We start from the raw sequence: 20306 nt of genomic DNA on the forward strand, positions 1-20306 counted from the left end.
GAATCTACAGGTATATGCTATTGTACTCAGTGAACACACCCAATTTCATATTTAGAGCACATCATCGAGCACCATGTATGAATACCTGTTGTCCAGATCATAGGAAGGGAAATACTCATAGAGAGAGCATATCTGCAGTCACAGGAAGGGAAACATGTTCCCTTTTTTGAAAAAACAGAAACAGAACCAAACATAGGCACCGCCATGGTGACAATTCGTAGTAGAGAAACAAGCAAAGTAGCTTAGCAGCCATGTCGGCATCAGACCGGTAGCAAGGACAAAGGAATTGAAACAAAATTTGCTGAGCAACAGGAAATTGAAACAAAATTTGCTCTTAGATAATACAAAAAGTTGGCCCCAGGACTAAAGATGTTATGCTCCCTAACTGATCTTTGGGCACATAAAAAACTGGACATGAAATTAAGATCACGACTAGATGAGAATCTGACAAAAGTTCTCTGAATTTAATAAGTCTTCCTGGATAGGGCTGCTGCACAGATTTTTATTCACTGAAGAATACCAATTTCTACAAAAAACGAAACCAACAGAGCAGCAGACCAACAGGACAAGTGTTGACTAAACCATCAAAAATCTACTGCCCCTTCACATGTCAATTAAAATAGGATTAACCTGAATCAAACATTACAGCACCACCACATCCTCTCTTTTTCCCAAGTAGCATGGACTAATACTTATAGGCAATGAACTGACAGCAATAGTGTTCCAAACCTCAGTAGACAAGGACTAATCAAAGAGTCCTAGAACAAAACCTCAGTCACTACCTATATCAATCAAGAATCAGAGAACTATACAGGTTCACATCCATTGTACTCAGATAACATGACTAATTTCAGTGCATTTCATCATCATCGAGCATTAAGGCACAATAAACCATACTATTCAAAACAAAAGAGAGGTCAAACTGCTCTGTCAGGACTTGATATATGGGCCAAATCAATAGTGGCTCAACCTCAAACTCCATCATTGACCCTAAAAAGCAACACATGGACCAGCTTCACCATCAAGCATCATCAAGATCACTAGCACCTACATGCAGTAAATGGCAAACCAGTGTAGGGCCACGCAGCAGGACACGATGGACATGACAATGGCAACAACACCAAGGCAGGGGCACCAGGCAGCTCATAATCGACAACAAGGGTGCACATCGAACGATGGTTGGCCTCAACAGTCATCATCGGCTGACGGCGAGGGCTTCGCATAGCAACGGTAAGGAAGGTGGCGCACGTCATCACAGCAGCAACAATAAAAGCAAGAGGTGCACGGTAGCAATTCGATGCGCGGCATCTCATCACAGAGCTGTCGGGGAGGAGGCTATACAGGTGGCTGGTCGGGAAGGGAGGTCACCGAGGATGGAGGAGCCACCGGGGAGGGACGAGGGCCGCTGATGATGGAGGAGCCACCGGGGAGGGAGGTCACCGGAGAGGGACGAGGGACGCCGGGGAGGTTGCCTGCCATGGAGGAGCCACCAGGGATGGATGAGGGCTACTAGGGAGGTCGCCTGCGCCGGGGATGAAGGAACCACCGTGAATGGAGGTTGCCGGGGTGGAGCCGCTAGGTTGGAGTCGCCGGGGTCACTGATGGAGGAGCCGCCATGAATGGAGGTCGCTGAGGTCGTGAGGGAGATGAGGCGGCTAGGGTTAGCACTTGGTGCGGCACGGGTTGGACAAAACAGTATTTATATAACATTGGTACATACTGATAATAGTATTAGTACAGATGACTTTTTAGTAAAAGCTGTCTGTACAAATATTACAGACGGCTTATAACTCTGAGCCGTCTGTACTAACATCATTAGTACCGACGGCTTTTTAGTAAAAGCCATCTGTACAAATAGTACAAATGGTTTTTAGTAAATAACCGGCTGTACTATTGATTTTCCAGCAAAACATTAAAACTTGCAAAATTCATAAATAATCCATACAAACTCTAAAAGAGAAGAAATTTGTATGTAAATTTGTGATTAAATTTGTACTATCACATGGTGTGGGTATCATTAAACCTAAATATTAAATTGATCTAAAACTAGCAAGATTCATAACTAATTCATACAAACTCCAAATTAATGATATTAAATAAATTCATAACTAATTCATTTTAATATATTACATTGCAATACATAAGTACATAACAATCAAGTAACATCATATAGCTTTAACAATCAGCCCTTCTTGATGATCGACGCGCAGATAGCAAGCAGCTCGGTCGGAAGTTGTTCTTCGTTGAGGGTGATGCCATCTCCAAGAGGGTACTCATCAAATTGATTGTACTCTTCTTCGTCCACGACATTCTCAACTCCGACAATCCTTCTTTTTCCCTGAAGGACTACATGAAGCTTTGGATTTGTCGGGTCCTGCACATAAAAGACCTCGATAACTTGCTTAACGAGTACAAATGGTTCGTCTTTGTATGCAGCACATTCGAGGTCGACAGTAGTCATTCCGTACTTGTCTACCTTAACACTTGAGAGTGCAACCCAATGGCACCAAAAGAGGGGGATCTTGAAACATACATAGTCGTTCCTAAATCTCCTTTATGTACCCATAGTACGCACAGACCCCATGTTTATCCTAGAAAGCATCTATGTGGACACCATTGTTCTGTATCGTGCTCTTACTATCCCATGCTCTGATATAAAAGGTGTACCCATTTATGTCGTATGCTTCAAATGTCACGACTGTGTGACTTGGCCATCTTGCCAACCGGCTAATATTATCCTTTGTTGAACTATTATTACTGACTCACGCTGCCAACCAGTTATTGAAGCTGTGGTTGTGTTGTTTTGTGATTCAAGGCTCCGTATGGCCTGGATTCTCTCTTCGTAGCACATCCTTATGCATGTCGATATACGGGGATACTTCAGTCATATGTTGCAAGACTGTGAAATAGGCTTTAAATAATGTGGCAAAGTCAGCAATGATTGATTTTCTACCTATGGTCCCCTTCCCATCCAACCTCCCCTCATGGCGAGACATGGGCACACCTATTGGTTTGAGTTGCTCCATGTAATCTTCAGCACAACACCTTCTCTGGAAGAATTGCTCTGGTGAGCACTCTGCTCAAACACCGGACCTTCCGGTGAGGTCATCAAGCCTCTCTCCCATTTGACAATTATACTCCGGTGAGTTCAAACACCTGGAGCACCAGACCATCTGGTGGGGCAAATCTTCCTAAGACTTTTCCAATTCAGTCCAACTTTGTCCTAGCTGCGACGGTTTTTTCATGTATTGCATCCATGAGACCTACTAACATATATTCTTAATAAATATGTTAGTCTCATTGACTATGTTGTCATTAATCACCAAAATCACAATCATAGCCTAATAGGATTATTTTCGCTGCAATCTCCCCTTTTAGTGATTGATAACAACACAACCAAAGCAAGTAGCAAATAATAAATGATACTAAATGTAAAGATCAAAAGCGAGCACAAAGTCTTACCACATTGCTTGGATGCATATTCTTACCACTTAGTCTCTCTTTGTTGTGGCTCTTCTTTTCTCCATTGCCACTATCTCTCTTGAACGACTTATGCAAAAGCTTCTCTTTTTTCAATCTAGGCGCCTAGCATCTTTTATTCTCCCCATTTTTCAACTTCAGCATTCCTAGATATCTTGCTTGTTGCTACAATCTCCTTGTATTGTTCATCTTACTTTTATCTTGCTTTGGTTGTTAAATTTCTCCCCTTTTATCAACAATCTCCCAAAAAGGACTATAAATACATGTTGAACTCGAGGGAAAGATATTAGAGCACATGGGAGAGAGTTTCACAAATCATAATCCAATAAAAAGGTTATATGGATATCACTACAAAAGAATAATAACAATTATAGGTTATGAAAGCACATAATTTATGAAACTCACATAATATTGTCTAAACTCCCTCTGTATGTGTGCATACAAACAATGAGAAAGAAACATATGTACAACTAGACAATATGTCAAGGTAGGAAGTTTAAGTTATATTATGCATGGAGGTAGTTTAAATGAATAAAAGATTTGATAATGATACCAATTGAAGCATTTAAACATTGTATACCTCCAGGAACATGTTGATTGCTCCATAAGATTACAAAAGGTGTCATTAAAAACATATATTAGTCTCAAAATCACAACATATAGGATATAATCCCCATAAATATATGCATACAAGTGTTGAATACTTGTGAGATACATATATGCACTAGTTATCGATAACAATAGGGATTTTTTCTATAGATTGGACCGTGGCACATAAAAGATATCCAATGTAAAAACTACTGCCATATAAAGAACCTGAAACTAATAAACCATGTAGGTTGCTCATGGGTTAAAGATAACACAAGCAGCCTACCATATGAAAACATGGACTAGGCATTGCAATAAATTGAAATAGGCATATGCAATCCTAGATAAGGCTAATAAGCTAGAAGTTAAACAAAATGCATGAACATAAGTCTAGCTATACTTACCTCCTTTTCCTTTGGATGGATATTTGAGTATGTGATGATCACGATCTTCTCAATATGCCCATCTTATATACTTAGCTTCTTTGCTTGAATCTTCACTTCATTTTGTAAGCCAAATTTTCAAATCCTCATAGCCTCTTTTGGCTTCAAGTCTTCTTTGGAACTCAAACCGATTGGGGCTCTTTCATGTTGATGATGACTTTCTTGGGCATCCAAATGGGTTGGCTCCACCTCCGGCCATCTCTTCCAACCATGTGTGCAACCACCTTGCCATTTTTCTTCTTCTTGAGCTTGTAGTAGTTGCTCTTGGTCTTGATCTTGTAGTTGAGCTTAGTGTAGAGATTGAAGGTCTTGTTGGAGAGGTTCGCCATCTTCTTCTCCTCCTTGGTCTCCTTCTTGGCTTGCTTGCATTGGAATGACTTGTGACCTTCTTGATGGCATTTGAAGCATGTCATGATGGACCCCTCCGTAAGCTTCTTCACCATAGTTGCACGGTTATCTTGAGGAGGTTGAACATGATTCTTGTCCTTTAGTCTTGCCAAGTCCTTCTTGAGCTTGTCCACTTCTTGATTAAGCTCATCATTCTCTTGTGCAATGAGGTTGTTAGATGATTTTATAACAATATTCTCAACACAAATCTCATTAAAAAGGGGTGAACTAGATAAAGCAATTAAATTATCACAAGAAGTGAAAGCATCTATCTTATTATTGTAATTAAATAGAGAGGTAGATTGCTTCAAAAGGACCTTAGTTTGAGGTTCAATGCACTCAAATTTAGCTTTAAGCTTTCCATGCTCCTTGTTTAGCCAATTGAATTTCCACAATAATTGTTCATAAGTAGAAACAAAGGTAGCATGAATATCATTAAGTGCATTGAATTTCTTAAGCTCTTTAGATTATTTCTTAAGAATCCTTTGTTGCTCATTGATCAAAAAAAGAAGTTTATCATAGAAAGGAAAATCCTCATCGGATTTATCACCACTTACATCGCTATCCATACCTTTGACCATAAGATATTTGTGAGATGACTTGCACGACGACTTGTGTGATGATGACCTTGAGGAAGAGCTTTTCTTGTAGGGGAGGATGGTGAAGCTTTTATCACTTGAGCTTGTCTCTTTATCGTCGCTCACCCATCTCCCTATGTTTGCGAGTGCTTTGGCTCTTCCCCTTGTCTCTCTCTTCTTGATCTTAGTCTTCTTCTCCTCCTTGATGTGATAAATTATGTTGATCAAGTCTTCAATGGAGATGGGATGATCAACCTTGGCATTGATCCCCATCATGTTCTTCTCTAACTTTGAGAAGAGCTTGGCCATCTTAGGATCAATTTCTTCATCATTTGATGTGCTTTGATCATCCTCTTCATAACTCTTTTCATCTTGATCACCATCATCTTCGCTTGAGCTAGACTCTTACTCTTGTCTCCTCATGTTGGCATTGAGTTTGCTTGCTTATAAGAGCAATGTTCTTGATGTCGGATGAGCAATAAGCTTCCACCCCTATGTTCATTCTCATCTCATGGGCGGTGATCTTGCTGAGCATTTGACTTGAAGTTATCTTCTTGATGCCATTATTGTTGTAGATAATGGAGACTATCAACTTGTACTTCAAAAGAAGAGCTTGAAGTATTCTTCTCACTACTTGATCATCTTCAGTTGGTGTCAAACCTAATCCATTGATCTCATTGACAAGAATATTCAAACGTGAATACATATCATTAGCACTTTAATGGGGTAATTGCTTGATGCCATTGAGCTTAGTAACAAGCACATGATATTTCTCATTACACATATCATTTGTGCCTTCATGTATTTCAATAAGACTAGTCCAAATATCATGTGCATTGGTGAGAGAATAAACACGATTAAATGCATCAACACATATAGATGATAAAAGGATACTCTTGGCCAATGCATCTAATTGTCTCTCCTTGTTGGTGATGTGAGATCTCATCCCATCCTCGATGATTCTCCAAACATCCAACCCTCGGGCTTGCAAATAACAAGTCATTAGTATTTCCACTGGGGAAAAATTATGCTATAAAAAAGTGGAGCACTATAAGAATCTATCCCAACCTCGAACATCACAACTCACTAGGAGGTGAAGCCTAACCAATCACAATGAGATTAAGGCTCAAATGCCACTTGAATGGGAGAAACCTTATAAAAGGTGTGAAACTCTAACACAAGTTGTAGAGTTAGATGTGAGCCCTAGCTCTTATACCAATTGAATGAATCAGTGATGTTTTAAGAGAGGGGTGAATTAAGACACTAAAAACTATTTTGTATCAAAAAATAACACAAGATAAACCTATATCATTTTTTATCTAAATATACTCTAGATTTATCTAGTGTGTCTACCCTACCGATCAAAGCACTTGCAACCTATCTAAGAAGGTAAATTGCAAGAATGTAAATGCGAAAACGTAAATAAGGTAGAGGGAGCAAACTCGATATAAGGGATTTTTTCCTGTGGTTTCGATGGTATAAATGCCACCCCTAGTCCACGTTAGAGCTCCACAAAGGATATGCTCCCGGTTGGCACCCGGTCATGGCTGTTGAGCCACCAAGTCACAAAGACAAGGCTTTCACCCAGATGAGCCACCAAGCCACCAAATGACTGAGTGGAGGGGTATTTATAGTCTTAAATCCGCGCACTAGCTGTTAACCCAACGGCTCTAAAAGTTGTTAACACCAGATGATCCGGTGAGAACAGTAGTACTAATACCAGATCATTTGGTAAGTACACTCTTACAAACTAGCCGTTAGAACCCCACTCAAGCATCTGTGAACATCAGACCCTCCGGTGTATATTTCATCTCCATCACCGGACTACCCGATGAGTTATCCTGAGCCATCAGAGCCTTTGCTTCTTCTCTGTGTACATTGCTCCGATGTATTCATCCGATGCACATCACTCCATCACCGGACTATCCGGTAAGTTAACTTCAGCCAACCGAGCCAATACAATCCTCTCTGTAAATAATGCTCCGGTGTTACACAGCCTTGATCACCGGACCATCTGTTGGCTTGAACTTTTTTCTGCTTCTTTGCATTGTTTATTGTCCGGTGTATTGTTCTGTGTTCATTCCATTCGCATCGGGCCATCCGATGGGTTGAACCTTCGTTCTTTAGCGACTGCATCCTTCTCTGGTAATAATGCTCCGGTGCATTTATACTTCTTTTCTCTGAAAATGCTGTGGTGTAACTACCACTAATCACCAGACTATTTGGTAAGGTTTAATCTTCTTTCTTTAGCACAGCACCTTCTCTAGAAGAATTGCTCTGGTGAGCACTCTGCTCAAACACCAGACCTTCCGGTGAGGTCTTTAGGCATCTCTCACATTTAATAAATATACTCCGATGAGTTCAAACACCTAAAGCAACGGACCATTTTGTGAGGCAAATCTTCCTGGGACTTCTCCAATTCAGTCTAACTTTGTTCCGGCTACGATGACTTTTTTATATATTATATTCATGAGATCTACTAGCATACATTCTTGATAAACATGTTAGTCTCATTGACTATATTATTATTAATCATCAAAATCATAATCATACCTAATATGTCCATTTTCGCTACACCCGTCGTAGCCGAAGCAGGTGACTATGCCATGGGAGCCAGCCCGCTCGTACCCTACCCGGAATGCTCATGTTCTGATAGTTTTTTACTAAACATAGTACATGTCATAAGTTTTTAGCATGCATGTACAATTTTTAAATTTTACATCCTTAGTAGTAAGAGGAAATAGGACAAAGCGCACTATTTAGTAGTACGGGAATTTAGTGTTTCCAGCAACTTATCGTAACCCAAAGATGAGTACTTCAGTCGATTACTGATTTACACCTACCCTGCACTTTGACTCGTAAACTCCAAGGCTCAATCAGGTTCCTTCTTGCATGTCCGACAATCTCTCGACCATTCTTCAACTGGAGCACCACTCCGGAATAAACAGAGTCACCAATCCTGATACGAGCAGTACCAAGCAATTTGCAACAGCGTAAAATGGAGAGATTATGACAATGCTCCCAGAAAAATAGGTCTATGAAACGGCAAAATTACCCTGCATTTGCCTTGTGCTCTCAACAGAATGATCAAATCTATCACAACGGACAGAGGAGGAACAGGGGAACGAAAATGGTGAGATTGTTAGTTGGAAGTTCTCGTGCACATGTGAATTTGTTTGAAGACGAAAAATGGGCGAACTACATAAAGTGGCATATCCTAACTATTACATGCCTGAGATAGCAAAATCACCAACTAGAACGTTTAAAGTGGAGAGTCCTCAACTGCTGATGTTTAAATGGCGACTCTTCAATATTTCCAATTACTTTCCATGCTAAGAAAATGAAAAAGGGAGGACCTGCATCCTTCAACCTCCCAGGGTAAGTTCAGCAAAATTCAAATCAAACATATGTAAAAACAAGAAAGAGAATACATTCGTTGGCTAAACATAAATCAAATATTGCCTGATATGCATCACAAACAAACTCTAGCAAACAATTCAAGTTCTGCAGGAACCTTGCCAGTGATGAAGGCCATGAGCTTAATCAGTTTGTTACATTCACATGTGATGAATGTTACCGCTGCTACCTTGTAGGTGCATCACTTTGTTGCCTTCACACGAATCAAACAATGACATACTGTACTATGGTTTGAATCATTCGTTTATTATGTTGTATATGCAATATACACGAAGGAAATGAAAACAACTAATTAAGACCGTCTACTCGGAATATGGACAGTAAGATTTGCAAGCTGAACAAAATCGTTGAGACCAGTATTACAATTGTAACTTTTGGTGGTTGCAGGCAGAGACAAGGAACAAGGATACATGCTCATACGATCTCATATAAGAGAAAAAGATTTACTCGGACCGATTAGTAAACTGAAAAACAAAACTGCTTTGAAATACCATTGCCACAGTTATCCAGATTATAACTGCACTATCCACCATCGCATATATAGAACGAGTAGCCTTCTAGGTATTTGCCATCAGGAGTAGAGGCGGCATTTTCCAGTTCCAGCACATACTGTACACGCATCGACATCACCTGCAACGTGTCTCAGGCAGTATTTGATGCGATCGTTCATAATATCCTGTAAAACATGTTCGTCAAGGAATTAGAGATCATATCTTACTGAGTGAAGGGATCAACTTGTCAAATGATCCCTGTCCTCAATTGCTCACAAATTGACGCTGCCTCCTGCATTAAGAAAAAATTGTCCAGAATTCCAGATCATAGGAGCAAAGGAGTGGTAAAACCAGGAGCCAAATACATTGAGGCTATGTTTGGAAGGCCCAAATCTCCCGAGGATCCCGGCCTTTTTCCAGGAGAGAGAGACCACAGGGAACAACCCACGGGCCAACTAGAGGGCGTGTTTGGAAGCCCAAGTGACAGGTATCTATAGCCCGACCCACGTCACCCCCACGCCCCCACCTACACAGGTCAGGGACCCCTCCACCGTCTCGCTCGCTCGTGACTTAGCCTCCATGGCCGAAGCCGCCACTCCGTCCACCTCCGCGGCCGGCCCTCTCCACCTCATCTTCCGCCGCCGCCGCCATCACCCCTTCTCCACCTCCGCCAATGGCGCAACCACCACAGCCACCCCCTCTCCCCACCCCACCCCACCCCACCCCACCTCACCGCACCACCAACCCCTGCGTATCCCCTTACTAAAGCCGAGCCCACCACCCACCATGCTCCCCCTCCTCAGATCCCACCCACTCCTCCTCCACCATGCCGCCCACCTCTCCACGCCACGTGCCCACCTCCTCTGCTACGCCAGCTGATCCGCATGGCTTCCTCCGGCTCCAAAGCCAACTCCCCCGCTCTGTCATCGCCGCCCCCAATGGTGAGACCCGCCTCCCCATATCACTGTTGTGCTGCAATTAGGCGACTTGTAGTAGTAATAGCTGAGATGCATGCTTGCTGCTGAGTCGAGCCAATTAGGGTGTTGACTCAAAAATCCAGTGACCGTGCCAATTGACAAATGGGATTGGATACCCGTGCACCTCCAAACTGTAGGGATGCTCTCTAGTAAAATCCTAGTGTTCTCTATGCCCCAATCATCTACCCTGTCTTTCTTATGGCATCCAGAGCGCAGCAAAGTTATTTATTGTCTCAGCTCTCCTAAGCTGCATATGGTTAAAGCTATATTACTGTGAGTGCTAACTGTTAACTGAACAAGAGTGGTTTTCATGAAGGTCTGTGATGCTGGCTTGCCTACCCAGCATGGCCCCGCAGTGTTTATTTCCTGAAATACACATTCATTTAGCTATTGTTGTGAGACAAGTTGCCGAATGCATGTTTAATCTCGGCCAACCATTCCCTCTGCAGCTGCACAAGTCAAAGATCCGATTTTGCCCTGCTTGTGGAAGTCCGACGAAATTGGCTATACCAGATGGGGATGAGAAGATGAGGCTGTTTGTTCTTCTTGTGGAAGAGTTCACTATGAAAACCCCAAAATGGTATGTACTGAACCAAAAGAAAAGGAACAGATGCATATGCATTAAGATTTTATAACAAAGTCACTGTAAATTGTTTGATTCAGATAGCTGACAATCAACTCCCAAGTCCCAACTGCTTCTAATGAACAGACCTGCTCTTTTTTTTTCATATCTTTGTTGAATTATAGTTGAAACAGGCGAATATAATAGCGATAAAGAACTGTATTTTATATGTGTGACATGTTTTGGCTGTTATTTTCTGTCTTTGATAATCTATATTATATGGATAGGTTGTTGGTTGCCTCATGGAGCACGATAATATGTATAGATGAAGTAGGATATGTAACATGCTGTTTTCATTCTGTGAGCTAGGATTTCTTATTTTGTTGTTTATGCTGCGGATTCCTGTTAGTCTACTGTGCAAAATGCCCACTAATTGATTGCCAGCGCTCATATGCTGTTACCACAACCCAAATTTCTACTTGTTAGTTCAAATTAGCAAATTGTGCCCACATTATTTTCAATCAACTACATTTCTTGCTTTTGACCTGTATGCTAGCTTCTTTGATATCAACTCTTATTCAGCTGTTTCTTTGATATCACCACACTCCATTATTCTTCAACATACAATGTACATTCTCCTTTGAAATTGTTGATTGACAAGGAAAGCTTTCAACTCTCATCATGTTTCTCATGGTTTTTGCAGGGATTCAGTGATAGTGATGCACAAGGAAAGGTCTGTAGCTTAGACAAGCAAGCAAGAGAAGTTCATGTGGTCCTAAAGCAACAAATCATGCTCGCGGACTTGTGTGAAGAATCACCATTCCTAACTTATCTATCCCCTGTCCAAATATCTGATGTTTATCATTGTAACCGGCATGGTTCTTCTCATTTTTAGGACATCATTGTACTCTCATCTGGGCCGTACCGATGTATCTCTCGCTTAATAATCGCTGTGGGAAATGCTACGTCTGTGTGCTGAGAGTATTTGTACATGTTTGATTCACCTCTGAAATTCATGTTGCTGCTCTTTTGTTTCATTATGTTTGAGGTGTGTTCCATAGTGGAATGAAGACATTAAGTTTTTTCTCAACTTTCTCTATTTTTTATTTTATTTTTTGAGACCATTTTTGTTTCCAGGATTTCCATCCCCTTGGTTCCCAAACAGCAGCAGGGAACAAAAACCTAGGTGAGAATTTCCCCCAGGGAAAAGAATTACCCTCAAAATCCCCCTTTGGGATCTCCTTCCGTGGGATTCACTCCCCTTGCTTCCAAACATAGCCTGACGGTTATGCATGTGAGGAATGTCAGCTGGTTTCGAAGCAAAAGCTATTCTCGCGGTTATACGAGAATTTCATGACTACCAAATTTTACTATGCATATTTTCCCAACCACAGATGACACATACGATGTTATGGTCGGCGGCAATGGTAAATCTGTTTAGATTCAGTATAAATAAGTTTGATAAGAAATAATTTAGTTTAGATCAATTTGGTAAGATATAATTTGGTTTAGAGATAGAATTGGCTAGGAGATAGAATTGGATTTTGTTTATAGATAGAGTCGACTAGGAGATAGAGTTGAATTCGATCAGAGAATTTCCATTGAGAGTCTTATTTATAGAAGTCATGTAATCGGATCAATCAAGCAGAGAATTATCAATCCGTTTCTATCTCTCTCTCGGCTCTCTATCTCTCTCGGTTCCCTCTTCTCCCTCTATCTTGCGCTACCCTAGCCAAGCTCTACCATACGAAAAGAAGATGGAGTTATGCAAGAATTCCATATTACTATGTTTTATTTTATTACATTGGGTGCTACAAAAGCCTTTACAGTGTTTCAATGCCTACTAAACCTTGAAAGTTGATCACTGTGCATGTATCATCATGATAGACAAACATCAAGGTCATCATGGACGCTATTTACAGCAGCCATAATTTTATTTTATAGTTAACTTTAACACTCCTTTCCAAGCCATTGTAATTTAGGAAATCGTCAAGAGGATGGCAGCTCTAGTGATCTATTTGTCAACAAAAATCCTTTGTCATAAAAATTCTGGAAGAACTATCAAGTGTTAAAAGCTGCAAATCAGACTCATGTGATAGCTAGTTTGTTTGTCTATTAATGAATGCTGAATATAATACATATAATATAGAGGGAACTCAAAGAGCACAAAAATATAATACATATAATATAGAGGGAACTCAATGAGCACATACCACCATAAGCTCATGCAGTCCAAGAGGGGCAGTGACAATATAGGGTATATTTGAGTGCTCCTTAGATGCCTCTGCTGATAAAGCAGGGATATCCTGAGAAAAATGGTGCCAGCATGTATGAAAATGCTTGTCTTAATATAACTATTACATGCAACATATGTACAAGGTAGACTCACATCTATCTTCTTCCGTAAAAAACTAATATAAGCAATGGAATATCAAACCTTTAATAGCTAACACAGTATAACTATTACATGCAAGTTATGTACAAGGCAGATCCACATCTATCGTTGTTCCTAAAAAACTATTATAAGCAATGGAATACCAAGCCTTCAACAACTACAACCCTTAACAATAAGAATTATCATCGTAAATAACTATAAGAACATACTTGCTTCCAGTGTCGTCCAGGGGAAAGGAAGTATGGACAAACAATAACACGGGATGCTCCTTGTTGCACACATTTTCCAAAAGCATCCTTAATAGTAGGCTCAGCCAACTCCTACATTTTGTAAAAACTGCATGGTAAGTAACAAAATATACTGATCATAACAATATGAGAAGCTAACGAATAGTATGAAAAATTGGCCCAAGATTCCCCAGCCAATACCAATTAACATTACAAAGAAATAGCAACTGCAAAACAAATAAAATGGCACCAAAAGAAATTAGGCAATATATCTTTTTAGCAGGAAAAAAAACATACAGGGCAACATAAATCAGATATGGTGATTAAACATAACCCTCCGTTCATCCAGCATTGAATAATCAATCAGCCCAAAGAACTACAAATAATATGGACCCCAGGGCAATATGAATGGAAGTATGATGCAACTATCGTACTAACATGTACCTTGCCATACGCCATGTAACCTTAGGTGCTAACATGTGCCCCGCCATATGCCATGCCATCTTTCATTCAATGACTTTGATGGTTTTATTTATATGACTCCTAATCAAGCAGCAGCAATTTCACCAAATTGATGAGCACATCAGGATATCTTCTCTAACTTGATCAATAAGCACATGCTCACTTGTTTAGTGGAACACAAGAGATACAACATCAAAGAATGACTACAGTCTCAGTATGGTGCTATCTCCAATATTGGGTAAAATGGCCATGAAAGATGATTCCATTAAAAAATATATTCAGATACAGTTTAAAATCACAATGATTCGTAAAAAAAATTAAATCAATTAAATGTCACTCCACGTACAAAGCATCACAAATAAAAAGTCGATGAGCCTTGACAGTGGCAAATGCTTCTCTTGCCACAGAAGTTCAGTGGCAAAGAAATCTGACTTTATAGATCACTAAGTATGTTTTCTATCGTGACTTATGATACTATGTGATATTAACCTGAATTGTTTCGTGGCAGATACTGGCAATACAATCTGTATTGGTTTGAACTTCATAGCTGGAAATTCCGAAATTGGACTAGCATGTCAGTGTCACCTGCATTCTGCATTCTGCAAAAGTGTATTTAGGGGCCCTCAGACCTACCATAAGACTTCTCCAGACTAGAAGTTCAAGCTGGGCCAAACAAGCAGCTTCTTTATTTATTTATGTCTTTTTTCGCTTCTCGAGTCTCAATCACTCCATCCCACCTCCCATCATCCCATGTAAGCTAAAATTCTTACTGTACAGCTTTTATGGGTTCTGAAGCTAGATTTTTTACGCAGCTTTTATGGGTCCCAAAATTTAGCTTATTGGTGACATTAAGCCAGGCCAAACATGAAAATAACAGGCACTACTTATAACTGCCAATTAGGAAAAAGAAGAGGTCAATTTCAGTTGCTGTCCCAGTTATAGCTAAACAGTGCCAGCGCCCATAACAAAAATCTCAGATCACTCATAACAAAATGGAAGAATATAATCTTTTGCACTACTCAAAGCAGAAGCCCAGCTGAGAGTCTGCACTCTGCAGTAAATTGATGCTAAGAGGACCAGAACAGATACAGAAAGTTTAAACTTTCGAAGGGAACCGAGCCCAAATTTACAAGCTAACCAATTGTACATGGAGATTCATAATAGGAAATAATTGCATAGAGAGCAGAATACTTTCACTAGTTTGGGTTTTGTTTTGCTCTGAACAGAAAATGTATGGACTGGAGAGTTACAGCTTAATCTAACTCAAGCTTAATCTAACTCAAACTCGAATATTGGACTTGTGTTTTATGCTTATGAGGCTTGTCAACTTACTATATGAGACTTCAAAAGGAAAGAACATAGAAGTAAAAAAACAATGAAGATAATAGAAAAGGCCTCGCGCCTAGTCTGTTGGTTTGGCTGTTCAGGACATGTAGCTACTATGTAAGATCATCCAGAGGAAAAAAGACTCATTTTCTAAGTAGAAAAATGTCTGTTTTTAATATTCCCCAGCTTCCTGCGCTATATTTGACCCACTGAAAATGGTTATTGCGTGATATTTTGCCGCAATAAAACAAGGTCATTTGGAGAAGTGAAATGGCAAGTTGGCAACTTGAGTAAAATGGCCATAAGGAACAAATGATACAGCACAGTAGATATTATCCTGGAGTTACAGAATAGGCATAAGCATACATGAACACGCCTAGCTAAAGCAGCAAGTTTGCAATACAACTGAAGAGGAGATAGATTCTATATTCCATAACTAATTTCTCCATTTGATTCCAAAAGGTGGAATTAGCTTCATATTCTCCTGAGTACAGGATACACAATGGCAAGTACAAATTTCAGTAGTTAAACACACACAAACTGCACTGGATGCACAGATATTGAACAAAATCGGGCATAAGAATTCTCTAAATGAACTGGCATTGATCAATTCAAGGTGCAATGCAATAGGTTCAAAGCAGATTCTCCACTTGGGCTTAAACATAGAAGTGCGCAAATTAACAGTGATAACTGATAGATGAAAACCCTTTACTATCGACAATTCGACATTCAAAATATGCTCAGTGACAAGACGAAATTCCCAAATCCAAACACATTGTGGGTCACATTGAAATCATATTACAAGTAAATTTACTGTTTGCTAGTTTAATTTCAGAAAATGGTGGACAGGTCCACTGCTCATTTGCAGCAACAGCCATTTAGGGTATATTTGTTTTGGCTTCTGCTTGTTTTTTACGCCGAAAGCTAGAAGCCCAAACAAACGAGATTATTGAAAAGTGGTTTCTGGAGAAGTTAGAAGTCTGCTTCTGGGGGAATTAACTAAAAACTGAGCTGAGAATAGTTTTTCTGAGAAGTTGTGTGCTAAGAAGTTAAAAATTTATCATAAAAATCAATAACTAAAATCTAAAAACAGCTCTTTAGAAAAACCAAAAGCACAACTTTTTAGAGAAACCAAAACAAACAGACTCTTAGACGGGGATAAAAGCTTCCAGTGCTATTAATAAATTCATCATTCCACTTCTAAGAAAAAATTCATAAAAATGCAAGAGCAATAAACAATACCATATGAGCAGGCTCGACGATCCTGTAACCAGTCCTCGACCTGAACATGGCAACAAAATCGTCTGCCATTTTCAAGAGATGAATCAGGACACCATCAAAGCAAGATACAAGACTTGCAAATAACACCAGGTTCATTACTTAGCATGAGATTAGATTCTTGACGCCGTGATCCATGATCTACAATTATCACAGCATCCTTGTCCCCCACAGTAAAATCGTCTCCTCCAGAAGTTTCTGAACCAAAAGCAGGATCTGGTTTGCAACTCATGGCTAGGTTTCCACTATTTCTTCCAATTCTTCGCAATTTTGCAAAATGAAGAGAATTCGTCACAACAGTGCTCCTAATGCCAAGAAAGGAAGGATAGTGTTATGACAAACAGCAACACGGGATAGATAGCAGAGCACATAAATTTATTCACCGGTGGGCAAGAAATGAAATGCAGGTCCAAGAGACAAAAAAGAAAGAAAGGAAATATCACCTTCGGATGAGATTAGGAGTTGCAGCGAATGGCTGGAGGGTAACTGAGACTGGGTGCATAGCAGGGGAAAACTCAATAGTGCGGCAAGAGACTACGGCGATCAGAGCCAAGGTTCGCGTTACCGACCGGAGGTCGGTTACCGACCTCCGGCGGTAACCGAAAAACCGCGGTAACCGCGATTACCGGTCAAAAATTCAAAAAAATTCGGAGAAAATTCATTCGGCAAATTTTAAATTTTTGCAAAAAAATCATGTTTTTGCCCTCTCGGTAACCGAGCGGTTTGGGTCGGTTACCGAGCGGTTTGGGTCGGTTATCGAGCGGTTTGGGTCGGTTACCGAGCGATTTTCTCGCATTTTCGATTCGGTCGGTTACCGAGCGGTTTGGCTCGGTAACCGCTCGGTTTTCTCGAGTTATCGAGCGGTTTTATCGAATTTCAGCGCAGTTCAACAAAAAATCTAAAAAAGGGTTCAATCTTGTAAAATCAATAACTAATTTATCCGAGTTTCAAATCAAGTGAAACAAATTTTGTTGGATTCCTTGTAACATGATCTACATGATAAAAGTATTTATACTCATAAAAAAGTTCAAAATTTTCTGTGAGAAATTTTATTTGTTAAACCAAGGTAAATGCATAGTTTACTCTTTGCTAATCCAAAAATCATGAAACTAATTTTTTTAGTCTTCTTACATGATCCTATATCTTTTAAAAATATATTAACTCATGAATTAATTATTGTAACATGCATGATTGTGTAAATATGTTGCGACTAGATTAATTCATAACTGACCCATCACACCTTAAAAATTAGTGAAACCACTTTCATTAGCTTATTTATATTATGATTTACGTAGAAAAAATAATAGTAGACATGAAAAAATTAATTACAGTGATTTTTCTTAACATATTCACTTTATGCTTGTGAACTTTGTAAAAATCATAGAGAATTTAATAAAACTCTAAATAAAGTGAAATCAATTTTAAAGGTTCTCTTAAAATACGTTTTATACAATAAAAATATGTGTTTGCATGTTACACTTTTCCTTAACGTGAGTTAATAATTGAGCCGCAAGCTTCAATTTTTTTCATTTTTTTCAAACTTTCTCCCTATAGAATATGATGCAAACGACATTATTTTTGAAAATGTTTTTCACAGAAGTTCTTAGAATTGTGTCTAGTTTTTTTTAAGATTTTTTTTGAATTTTTTTTAAATTTTTTTATTTTTTCGAATTTTTTGAATTCAAATTTCGGTTACCGCTCGTTTTTGAAATCGGACCGGACCGAGAAGGTCGGTAACCGCGATTTTTGAGCGGTTACCGACGGTTTTTTGAACCCTGATCAGAGCACGGAGCTCCCACCGCCTCCTCCACACAGGTGCCGCCTCCTCGATGGAGCACGTACGGGTGCTGCGAATGGCGGCCGCCTGGCTCAGCTTAGGCGGTGACCGGCACGAGGGTCGAGCTGCGAAGTGCGGCAGCCTGCGAATTTCCGACGGCGTGCAGCGGCAGGGAAGCGAGCGGTGGCCGGCTCCGGCTGAGAGAGAGATTGGAGAGGATTCCTCCGTTTTGGGCTGGACCCATCTCTATTCCTTCACTATGGGCTGTTTAGCTGTTTTTCTGATTGCATTAGTGGGGCTACGGGCCGGAAGCTACTACTGGGCCTCCCGTGGCCGCCGCCCCCACCCTCCTTGCCAATCGCCGAGGATCTTCGCTCGCACCGCCGTCACGCCCACCTCTTTCCTCTCCGGCATTCTCGCCTCCCGCCCCGGCCACTGCTGGCATGCACGTCGGCCAGATCCGGCGGGGATCGGGGAATGGAAGGTGAGTCTTGTCCAAATCTGCATGGAACTTCTTCATTTTTTACATACAGAGGATTTATCCATTACATATATTAAAAGATCAAAAATTAAATAGTAAATTTCACAAACTTACTATTTTTTCTTAATAGTCACAAACCCACTATTTTTCTTGCCCATTTTTACAAACCCACCGATACTTTGAGCAGAATGTCACAAATCCACTACTTTTACGTTTTTTACTGTTTACTAGCACTGTTTACTATCACAATAATCTTCTGTTATCCAAAATTCAGTAGTTTTCTGTTTATCTAAAAATCTTAAAACTTTTTACATGTGTTCTATAATCCATGTAAAACTTATTTTAATTAGATTCATCTAAAAAGCATGTGTATATTTTAAACTAAAATTCTCAAAAAGAAGCTACTTTTATAACTTCTAACGGTTGTTAGGGCTAAAAAAAACCCATAAAATCTAAAAAAATTCACTAATATTCTTATTATGTGATGTACTAATTTCTAAAATTATTTCTAGCTATATGTTATATGGTGAAAAAATAAGTTCGTTTGTAATACTCCATTTATATGTGAATAAGAATATTGGTGAATTATCATATATTTTTGAGATTTTATTTGAGGCCCTAAAAATTATTAAAAGTTATAAAAGTAGCTTTTTTTTTTAGAGAATTTCAGTTTAAATTCTACACATGATTTTTAGATAAATCTAATTAAAATAGGTTGCACATGAATTATAAAATATATACAAAAAGTTCTAAGATTTTTTAAGAAACAGAAGACCACTAATTTTTTAAGAAATAGAACACATCTGTGACAGTGAACAGTACTAATGAACAGTGACAAAACGGAAAAGTGGCGGGTTTATGACATTCTGACCAAAGTATTAGTAGGTTTGTGAAATAAACCAGAAAAGTAGTAGGTTTGTGACTATTAGGAAAAAAAGTGGTGGATTTATGAAATTTACTCAAAATTGAATCAATCCATAGAGTTATATATATATATTGAAATTATAGAAAAATAGCAAAAGAAATAATAGTTATATTGATAAATCAGTTGAAATAATCTAAAATGCATAGGAAAATAAAAAAAACTCAAAAAAATATGAAACAAATTTAGTTAGGTTTATATTACTGTCGTCTACATGTTAAAATTATGTGTATGCATAAAAGTACCACTGTTGTCTCATAATTAAATGAATGTGTTAAATATTGATAAATTCATAAATAAATATTGAGATGTCAAAAAATGGTGAATCCAATTTTTTTAGTCTTCTTTTGTCATGCTCTGTCAAAAAAATAGACGCGACATAGGCGCGTCAATCCGCCTAGTTTGACTTATTGGTGGAACTTTTTCTTAAATCGGGAACTTTTTCAATCTATGGGTGGAAATTCTCATATCTCTGTTTTGAACTTTTTTTCTTCTTTTTTTGGAACTTTCAATTC

At 39.3% G+C, this 20306-nt stretch overlaps 2 protein-coding genes across 3 annotated transcripts; one reads left to right on the forward strand and one right to left on the reverse strand.

Moving 5' to 3' along the window:
• Positions 1–9118: 9118 nt before the first annotated feature.
• On the reverse strand, positions 9119–18659 carry LOC133918819 (sirohydrochlorin ferrochelatase, chloroplastic-like). Of its 2 annotated transcripts, none has more exons than XM_062362891.1 (7): positions 18389–18659; positions 17055–17152; positions 16714–16871; positions 16576–16637; positions 13528–13638; positions 13137–13229; positions 9119–9569 (listed from the first exon to the last, which is right to left on the reverse strand). In XM_062362891.1, the coding sequence occupies exons 2-7, from the start codon at positions 17111–17113 to the stop codon at positions 9465–9467; spliced, it is 588 nt and encodes a 195-aa protein (XP_062218875.1). In that variant the 5' UTR covers positions 17114–17152; positions 18389–18659; the 3' UTR covers positions 9119–9464. The 2 variants fall into 2 exon arrangements, with proteins under 2 accessions (XP_062218875.1, XP_062218874.1); XM_062362890.1 differs by having other exon boundaries at positions 16714–16916; positions 18389–18656.
• LOC133918820 (nudix hydrolase 23, chloroplastic-like) lies at positions 9911–11763 on the forward strand. Its single transcript, XM_062362892.1, has 3 exons — positions 9911–10325; positions 10811–10941; positions 11627–11763. The coding sequence occupies exons 1-3, from the start codon at positions 10269–10271 to the stop codon at positions 11667–11669; spliced, it is 231 nt and encodes a 76-aa protein (XP_062218876.1). The 5' UTR covers positions 9911–10268; the 3' UTR covers positions 11670–11763.
• Positions 18660–20306: the final 1647 nt, after the last annotated feature.

The sequence above is a fragment of the Phragmites australis genome, chromosome 5 (genome assembly GCF_958298935.1).
Source record: "Phragmites australis chromosome 5, lpPhrAust1.1, whole genome shotgun sequence".
NCBI lineage: Eukaryota > Viridiplantae > Streptophyta > Magnoliopsida > Poales > Poaceae > Phragmites > Phragmites australis.

Bases quoted from the DNA above. Each gene is read 5' to 3' on its own strand.
- LOC133918820 (XM_062362892.1), top strand. From the start codon at position 10,269: ATGGCTTCCTCCGGCTCCAAAGCCAACTCCCCCGCTCTGTCATCGCCG. The intron at 10,326-10,810 runs GTGAGACCCGCC...TTCCCTCTGCAG, and splicing joins TGTCATCGCCGCCCCCAATG to CTGCACAAGTCAAAGATCCG. The intron at 10,942-11,626 runs GTATGTACTGAA...TGGTTTTTGCAG, and splicing joins ACTATGAAAACCCCAAAATG to GGATTCAGTGATAGTGATGC.
- LOC133918819 (XM_062362890.1), bottom strand. From the start codon at position 17,113: ATGCACCCAGTCTCAGTTACCCTCCAGCCATTCGCTGCAACTCCTAAT. The intron at 13,639-16,575 runs GTATTGTTTATT...TACAAAATGTAG, and splicing joins TCGTCGAGCCTGCTCATATG to GAGTTGGCTGAGCCTACTAT. The intron at 9,570-13,136 runs GTATGTGCTCAT...CATGTTTTACAG, and splicing joins GACTGCATGAGCTTATGGTG to GATATTATGAACGATCGCAT.